General features: G+C 29.4%; 1 protein-coding gene across 1 annotated transcript; it reads left to right on the top strand.

Moving 5' to 3' along the window:
• Positions 1-2,516: 2,516 nt before the first annotated feature.
• Positions 2,517-10,192, top strand: PmUG01_14064100 (myosin D, putative; the record flags this gene model as incomplete). Its single annotated transcript, XM_029008223.1, has 4 exons — positions 2,517-2,760; positions 2,948-9,443; positions 9,895-9,961; positions 10,106-10,192. The coding sequence occupies 4 exons, from the start codon at positions 2,517-2,519 to the stop codon at positions 10,190-10,192; spliced, it is 6,894 nt and encodes a 2,297-aa protein (XP_028864534.1).
• Positions 10,193-10,370: the final 178 nt, after the last annotated feature.

The raw sequence follows: 10,370 nt of genomic DNA, 5'->3' as shown, positions 1-10,370 counted from the left end.
ACGTACATACATAAATGTATGTATTCATGTATGTATGTATTTATGTATGTATTCATGTATGTATGTATTTATGTATGTATTCATGTATGTATGTATTTATGTATGTATTCATGTATGTATGTATTTATGTATGTATTCATGTATGTATTCATGTATGTATTCATGTATGTATGTATTTATGTATGAATTTATGTATGTATTCATGTATGTATTTATGTATATATATATATATATGTGTATCACTTACACTGCATGAACTCTTTTCGTTGTTAGCGCTATTTATTTTCTTCTTAATAAAATTATTTGTATAATTTTATGTTCACACGTTTGTATGTTCAATTTGCAGGATTTAAATAACCCTTCTAACAATGAAAAATTTCAGAGAATAAAACAAAACATCAAATTTACGGAAGATAGAATTTACCACTGCAAAAATAAAGAAGTATGAGAAAAAAACGAATTGTCGCTTCGTTTAAATGTTCTATTAACGAGAAACATCAGATTTGTTTCATCCTTTTTCGTCCTTTTTTTTTTTTTTTTTTTATACAAAATAGCTAACTTTATAATTTATTTTACCTGAACGTTCATAAAAAAAAAAAAAAAAAAAAAGTATATATATATATATATATGTATTACGAGCAATTTCTTTTTTTATTACTCAAAAAATGAAACATGTGTGGGCATAGCCATATGCGCACCATGTTAAGAATTTGTGTGAACAAAACGTTACATACAAAAAAAATTGGTGGACTCATTTGGTAAAATAAGTACTCTTTTCAGAACACCGTGCGTAAAAACAAATATACATATATATATATATATATATGTATACTTATGTGTATGTGTATATTTATGTGTATGCGTATATATATGTGTATCTGTATATATATGTGAATGTATGTATGTGTGTGCATTTACGTATTGTAAGTATGTGTAACATTTCATGTTCCTCTTCGGCGAAATGTATAGTCTAGTATCAATAAATTTTAATGCAGCAATGTTGGCTCCAGTTCTGTGATATTTTTGCACCTTCCTAACTTCATACATCGGCAATACTATTTTTAAAAAATTAAGAATAATTCACGTAATAAAACAACCATGTAATTTGTAAATTATGGAAGTATGTATGTACGTATGATTGCACATTTATATTTATATTTATATATATATATATATATATATATATATATATATATATATATATATATATATATATATATATATGTATATGTATATATTTATTTATTTTTATATGCATAAGCTAATACTCTGCGAACAACACCAAAAAAAAAAATGTTCACACTGCATAGAAGAAAAAAAAAGAAAAAAATGTGTCCAAGAATGAGAATAATTCTGAACGTAGCGATATTTTTTTTTTTTTTTTTTTATGTATTAATTGTTCATACGATCATAATTTTAAAACATTCTTTTTTTTTATTTATGGCTTCCAAATATTTTTGTTAAAAAAATTTTAATTAAAAAACAAAAACGATTTGGGAGGTACTAAATAGTTAATATCAAAATAGGGAAAATTTTGTAAAAAATTATAAATTAAAAATACTGTATTCCATGAAGTTTAAAGATGTAAAAGAAAAAAAAAAAAAAAAAGTATTCTTGTCTTTTTGTGTAAAGTAGTATATATGTACATTTATATATACAAGGACATAATTTTTTACTTTTTAGCATTGGCTACACACGTAATAATTTTTAAAAAAAGTGTGTAACTCTCATATTCTTCGTTTGTCCGTTGTGCTAAAACGACATTTCTACAATGTCACACTGTTTGCATGGTGTATATATATATATATACGAATATATGTAAAAAAAAGTAATACGTAAATATAGATATATATGTGTGCATATATGCTTGCTTGTGCTCTACAGCTGGTAGAAATAATAATAATATTCACACAGATGAGTGCATATTTTTAGCTAATAATAGAACTCAAAAAAATTAAATTCTAGAACACAAATTTTTGCACTTCCATTTTTACATGTTCTGCTGTTATGCATATTAACAAAGAACTCTTTGTCGTTTGGTGAAATTCGTTACTGCATCTTTTCTTAATTGTGTTAAAATACTGATCATTTTTCTTAAATTTGTACGCTCGCGTCGTATAGTGTTTGCGTATGTATATGTACATATATATGTGCATATACATATACGCATATACATGTATATTTATGTGTATATGTATTTTTTTTTTCTTTTTTTTTGTGTCCTTTTGTTGTTTTCCATGTTTCAAGTAGCAAAGGGAGCGTTGTAAGTTCACCATAACAACAAATATATTTGTCAAAGAAATGAAAATAAAACTTACCATTTTTTTGCTGTAGAAAAGTAAAAGTCGAGACACCAATTGTTTGGAAGTATCAAGCACGCTCTGTATATATATATTAATTATAAAATAGAGGAGAGGGAATAAATAAAAAAAAAAAAAAAAAAAAAAAGAAATGAAAAGAAATGACGCTTTTTTTTTTTTTTTTTTTTTTTGAAAAAAGGGCAAACCGAGAAAAAAATGGCTTCCTTGCATTTTAAGAGCAACGAAACTTTCTATTATTCCAATATATCAAACATGAAAGACGATGATCAGAAGGACTCAATAAAAAGGGAAGACATATGTGAAGAGGATCTTCCCTCTGAAAAAAAGGAAAAAGAAGACATATACTCACATACGCATGTATGGTATTTTTATAATAATATATACAAAAAAATGGAGATTTCTAAATTTAACAAATCGGAAAATTCGTACAACCTTAAACGTTAGAAAATTGAGGGGAAAAAAAAGAAACTGCACAACTGCACAACTGCACAACAATGTTTTGTGCGGTGAGCGCATGAGGTGCATATGCATATATATGTGCATATATATAAATACACATATACATATATATATACACATTCACGTGCGTACTCAAGCCCCCCCCCGATATTCTTGCATCTTTCCAGGTAAAGGAAAAACCCTCGAAAACGTAGCAGCAGATAAAGTGGTTAGATGCCTGAGGGAGGACATAGAAATAGACAGTGAAAATAACATAGATATAATATTGCTGAACGAGCAAAATGTTTTGGTTAACTTAAAAAATAGATACAAAAAAAATAAAATATATACATTTCATGCTTCATTACTGTTAGCTATCAATCCATATAAACAAATCAAAGGACTGTATGACACTGAACAGATGAATATATATTTAAATAAATTCAAAAATAACAATATAAATAGTATTAAAAAAGATTATAATGCCCATATTTATGATATTAGTAATATGGCATATAGAAATATGGTATTAAAAAAGAAAAGACAAACTATTGTTGTTTCAGGGCATAGTGGTAGTGGAAAAACGGAAAATTGCAAATTTCTTTTCAAGTATTTCCACTACATCTTTTTCCACAGATATAGAAATGATAAGAAGCAGATATACAAAAGTATGAGCTCTTACATGCATGACAGTTCTGAGGAGGAGGAAGTAGGGGCGGACGTGGAAGCAGAAGCGAATGGCGAAGGAAATGCCAATGTAAATGCCAAAGTGAATATCAAATTGAATAGCAGAGTGAAGGACGTAGAGAGGGAAAAGAGAAGGGGTGCTACGGATAGTATTGTAGGAAGCTACAAAAGAACAGTGAATGAAACTGATGCAAGGGCAGCAAGTAATGAGGAGAAAGAGGAGGTCGAGGAAAAAAATATCATAACAAAAAAGAGTGAAACATCTGCCATCGATGAATATACAAATTATGATCGAATTGATAAACTTATTTACATTAACAATATAATAGAATCGATGAGCAATGCAAAAACTATAAAAAACAATAACAGTAGTAGATGTGGAAGAATTAATGACTTAATATTTGAAAAAAAAAATAGTGATAATTATACGTTATTTAATTATTGCTTTTCTAATATCAAAATATTAATACTATTATTAGAAATTAATAGATGTATTACTCATAATAATGGAGAAAGGAATTTCCACGTTTTTTATCAAGCCATTTGGGGTTTATCTGACACGCAGTTGAAAGAAAGGAATTTGATCAGAGATATTTATTATTATAATATCTTAAATAATGATGCATGTAAAGGAGAAAGTAGGGAAAAAAGAAAAAATAAAATAATTAAAAGAAACAAAATGGTAAACGGGGATAGAAGCATAGAAGAAGGGAGTAACTACGTAGAAATGGAACGACAGAATGACGAAAGGGAACGACAGAAGGACGAAAAGAATTTCGAGTATTTAGTACAAGGACTCCGTTATATAAAGTATGATGATGACAAGATTAACCAGTTTTATGATATCATAGCGGGATTAATACACTTGGGGGAGATAGACCCGAGTGAGGAAGATCCACACAAGGAGCAGGATAAGGAGCAACAGGAAGACCTGGAGCGTGTACCTTGGGGGGAAGGCTACAGGAATGCATGCATGTGCCTGCAAATAAACCAAAGTGACCTCGAAAACACGATCAATTACAAGAATATAAGCGTTTCGTGTGAAAATATAAAAATGCGTCGAAATAAGGAAAACGCAGTTTCCACTTTACACACATTAATAAAAGTAATATATAAAAAATTATTTAATAGACTAATAAATGATATAAATATGACAAATTTAAGTAAAAAAGAGAAAGAATTGATAACAAATCAAGGGATATATGAAACTAATAATAATGTTATATCTATACTAGATCTGTACGGGTTTGAAGAATTAGCTTTCAATGACTTAGAACAATTATGTATCAATCTAGCTAATGAAAAATTAAATAATTATTACATTAACAATGAAATTGAAAAGGAAAAAATTATTTACAAGTCAGAAAATATTTTGTGGAATGATATAGATGTACCTAGTTATAAAGATACCATTTTTTTTATTGAAAAGCTATTTAGAAATTTGGATGACATAACCAAGTTAAATACTAGTGGTCAGAAAAAAGTAGATGATGATTTATTTATCTACTTGTTAAATAATGAAAAAAATTATATTCAAAAGGATATATATGGTTTTATAAGTAATAAAGACAATATGTATACAAGCAAAAAACAAAACATCAAGACAAATACATTTTTCATCAAACATTATGCTGGTCATATAACGTATACTATTAAAAATTGGGTGTACAAAAACAGTGATAGAGTTGAGCCAGAAATAGAGTATATAATTAAAAATTCAAAGAATATATTTCTTAGGATGGGATCAAATGAACATAATGAAACAATGGAGGTAAAATTAAATTGTATACAAGATCATGAGTTGCAACAGGTAGAAGAAAAAATTAAAGACACAAAAGGATATGATAAAAAATTAACTCATAATAGTAAAGGAGTAAGTGAAAATAGAATATCCGAGCAAATGAATCATATCACATGCGAAGATTTAGAAGCAAAGATGACAATGACGAAAAATGCAGGAGATTTGAACAGCGAAAAGATAGAGAATCAGGCATATGATATATCGTCTTCCATGAATAAAAACAAGTTAGCATGTGAAAAAGCGTGTGGTGCAAAGGGAAACAGAGCCGAGAGCAGTGATATAGGCAAAAGGGGTGATAGTAGCAACATTGGAAACACGATTACAACTAAATCAGAAATTAAAATAAACAAATTAAAGGATAATAAATTTATACAAGACCAAATTAGCAATTTGAAAAAAGGGATGAACAAAAATGGTGCAAAGGGGGAAATAATTCTGAACAGGCAAGGACAAAAAATGGGTGACCCTACTTCAACCATCAGTCGAAATATCAGCGAGTTTGACAAGAGTGAGCGAAATATAAAAGAAGGCAATAATGGGAAAATGGATAAACATGGCAAGAACAAAAAGACCAACTTGCTGAGTGTCAGCAGGAAGTATATGAAGGAGCTCGATAACCTCTTTGCCAATTTAGAAAAGACAGATATGTATTATGTTAGATGCATGTTGCCTAATGAGCATATGCAGAAGGACTGCTTTAAAAGAAGTTTAGTATATGCTCAGTTGAAGCAGAGTGGAGTAAATGAAATGGTCAAGATAATAAATAAAGGATTATCACATAAAATATTAAAAGAAGAATTGTTAGAAAAATGTAAACATAATATACCTATAGAATTACAATATTGTAGTAAGGATGATATAATTTATTATTTTATGAGATTATTCAATGAACATAAATATTTTAAAATAGGTAGAAATTATGTATTTATGAAATCGCATATGTATACACAGATAAACTACTACTTATATGATAACACATCCTTTTTGTTTTCTAATGATAGTGGAGATCATATATTATTTGAAAAAAAGAAAAAAGAAATATTTAAGGATATAAGAAGTTTACGGTTTAAAAGATGTATAACAGTAGTAAAAATCTTTTGTTGGTTGAACAGGTATTATATTCCTTATATTCAAAGGAAAAAAGAAATGAAAATAAAACTATGTAATTATATGTATAAAATATACTTAATTTATAAAACTATTAGCAATATAAGGAACACGTTACCCTATAACATCAAGAGGATGAATAAAATTCTATGCATTAAAGCATATCATGTTGCTTTTAAAAAAATAAAATTTGCAAAAAATAGGAAAAAGATGGTGCTCTTGAGTAAGGTGAATAGAATGGAAAAGTCCCTGGAAGATGGGGAGGAGGAAAAAAAAAAAAATTTTAAACTAGAACTGCCTGCAGCGGATGAGGGGAAAGTGGGAAAGGAGTTAGATATAGGAGAGAAGTTAGAAACTGGGGAAAAAGATGAATTTACAGGAGGAAAGGAAGAAAAACGACATGTTTTACGTGAAAAGGAAAAAAAGGATGTACATACATCATCACATTGTACAACCTGCAAATGGATGGGACTAAATAATGCGGGGGCAGAGATATTCGTATGTACCCCTGATAATTATCATTACGTTTACAATAACTTAGATTGGGTGGTTATCTATATTGATAAGCGGGTGCATTTTTACAATATTCTATATAGTTATCAAAGAGTGGATAAAAAATATATTCTAAATTTTGATTCCATTGTAATAAAGAAGTTGAGCTGTGAAGAAAATGAATGGTTAATTGGTGATAACCAGAATTGTAGTGATATCGAACGGGAAGGGGGCGAAGATAAATATTTCGGAGCAAATGAAGAACGAGGAGAAGATCAAAGTGCATCACTTGTAGCAAGGAGAGAAGAACATAGTGATAAAACCATCTTGAAAGAGCAAAATAAGATGAGTACGATTCATAGTTATCTGTCGAAAAGGTTTTGTTGCATTAGTCAGCATCATTTGTACAAAAATATTTTTATTGGAATTGACGAAAAATTAAATGTAGTTATGTTTACATATCCTAATTTAAAAACTATTAAAAATTTTATGAAAAAAAAAATAAAATCCATAAAACAAAACTCTGATAATTTGCCTATTACCTATTTACCTCAGTTATGCAGAAGGAGGAAGTACAGCCGTAATATGAAGCATGGAACACGTGCTAGGGAGAACCCAATGGTAAGAGAGGCATCACGCGGGTTATCGGAGTGCAGGATAGTGAATCGCGAAGAAGATATGGAAAAAGGGCATCCACTTGACCTTTTCAGTAGTGAAAATTTAAATATGTTCATGCATATGTATAAGAATATTTACGTTCTCAGTACTATCGAAAGTGCTTTGACAAAAGGGCAGGAGATAGAAGTGGGGATAGAAATGGAATTAGAAGCAGGACAAGATGCGGGAAAAGAAACGACAGTACAAATCAGTCGCGGGGGACTTGATGTGGAGCACGAGAAGTTAGGGATAACCAAGTTGAAAACAGGGGTACGTAAAATGAGTAATAGGGGAGGCAAAGAGGAGTATACACATAAAAATCAAACAAAGAGAAGTAAAGGAGAGGGGGGAAAAGAAAGAAATAACACCAGGAGTTGTACCTTCCTCAAAGAAATAAAGAAAGAGGAATACATATCGAATGAATATTACTCCAATGAATCTTTTAAAATATTAAAGATATGTTTTTTACCAAGTAGTATATGCTATTTTGTGTATATAGCCTATACAATGCTAAATGAAAATCATTGTTTAATCTTAAGCATAGTTAATTTATTTTCGAAACCTATTTATAAATATAGTATACATATATGCATTAATGACATAATTAATAATGAAAAATTTTCAAATTATTTTATCAAAAATTATAATGACGTACATTATTATAATAACGAAATGAGAAGATCATCTCCTATGGATGAAAAAGGTAGAAGTAATAACAGAATGAATGATGAGGAAATTATGGACAAATATTTAAGTACTTTGAAAATTTCCATAATTAATAATTCGCATGTACTTATATATGGTTGTTGTATACTAAGTTTGGCTGAAATAAAAAATTATGACTTGTTCAGCTCAAATCCATATGTTAAGGAATATGAATATAAATATTTAAAGCTCTTATTTAATTTGTACTCTTTCGAGTACTTTAATAATATATGTGACTCACATATGAATAAATTATCCTACGAGTTAAAGCATACTTTAATTGTTAACGATCTATTTAAAAATGGCACACAGAGAAAGAAAAGGAGCAATGATAGGAGCAATTTAATTTTCCTGAACAAATCAGAAAAAAATTGCGACACGTCCACGTCAAATTTGAGAGAAAAAAAAAAAAATCATTTAGCTACATATAGCAAAGCTAGTCATGAATGCACTTTTTATATATTTTCCTTATTCAATGAAATTTATTTATTAACAAATAAAGGAGAGAAAAATATGTCTGACGTGTTATTTCATTATGATCATTGGACTATTAAGAAGATAAAGAGGAGAATAGATACTCCTAGCCCAAGGCATTGTACTTTTCAAGCAGTAATGAATATGAATATTAATTATTATTATAATAAGGATTACTATAAAAGTGCTGTAGCCTTGGGTCCATCCATTCAAGGAACAATTCAGAGATATCCGCTGTTCAACGAAAGCAGTGAAGATAATGAACTAAGAGAGGGCAATGTATTAAGGGAGGACAGTGAACCAAGAGAAGAAAGTGAACCAAGAGAGGAAAGTGAACCAAGAGAAGAAAGTGAACCAAGAGAAGACCGTGAACCAAGAGAAGACCGTGAACCAAGAGAAGACAGTGAACCAAGAGAAGAAAGTGAACCAAGAGAAGAAAGTGAACCAAGAGAAGAAAGTGAACCAAGAGAAGAAAGTGAACCAAGAAAGTGTATCAATCGCAATGATCGTAGAGATTATGACAAATACAGGCGCATCATCATATACAATTTCAACGAATGCGACAAACACAACAACAACATGCGCACACGAGCACATGACTATAAGTGGACATTCCCAGATATATGCATATTGAAGGAAATTAAATGCAGCACCAAAGGAAGTAGTAGACAAGACGGGCTTTTTTATTACAATTTTAAAACTCTCCAGTACCTAACCCTGTGCAATCAGAAGGATAAAGAATTTGCCGTTTTCGAGGATCGGTAATGCTTCACCATGTGCCATATACATGTGCACGCTCACTGGAGGATGAAAATATAATAAGGCATATAAGGAGTATGATTATGCACTGTGCGAATAAATGGGCTGTTTAAATATATATATGGGTGCCTATACCTATGTATTTAATACATACATATATATAAAATTATATTTATGCATAGACTTATGTATATAATTATTTTCGTTCTTATCAAAGTCAAAATGATACAAATGGGCAGTACTATTACGAACGATGAAAGTGAAATATTTACTTGAGATGACAAAAAAAAAAAAAAAAAAAAAAAAAAATTTACTTCTAAATAAAAGGGAGCATATAACGAAATAGTACATATGTAATATCCCTTTCATACGGAAAAATATGAATTTTTTTTTCTTTTTTTTTTCATTTCTTTTTTTTTTCATTTCTTTTTTTTTTCATTTCTCTTTTTTTAGGGTAAACAAACCTTATAGCATTTTGGCATGTACGCCTTTGAACCACTTGGACACGATCCTTTTGTTGGTAGATGAAAAAGACAAAATGTAGTAGTAGCTTCGAAGCACTAAGCTTTGCGTGGAGCAGCTACAAGTATATTGTGCATACACAAGTGTATACCTACTTATGTGTACTTTATTTTGTAATTTTCCCCACTCCTTTTCTTCGTAGAACTTTTCCAATGAACGAAATGTCTATGCCCTCGAATTTATGAACATTGTAAACAAGAAGGGGAAAATAATTCCCATAGAAAAATGAAACAAATGTCAACTTTGGTATTAGTATAATTCTTTGTTTTCACAAAGTCTTATGTGTATAACAGCTTTAATGTGTTGTATAGCGCGCTTTATTTTATTATTTTTTTTTTCTTTGTTAACTTTAAACGAACAAAAAAGATTAACAGTGTGGATATGTAATATATAAATATTTATCTGAA

Source organism: Plasmodium malariae (genome assembly GCF_900090045.1).
Source record: "Plasmodium malariae genome assembly, chromosome: 14".
In the NCBI taxonomy this organism is placed as follows: domain Eukaryota; phylum Apicomplexa; class Aconoidasida; order Haemosporida; family Plasmodiidae; genus Plasmodium; species Plasmodium malariae.
This window is presented reverse-complemented; position numbering and strand designations above follow the sequence as displayed.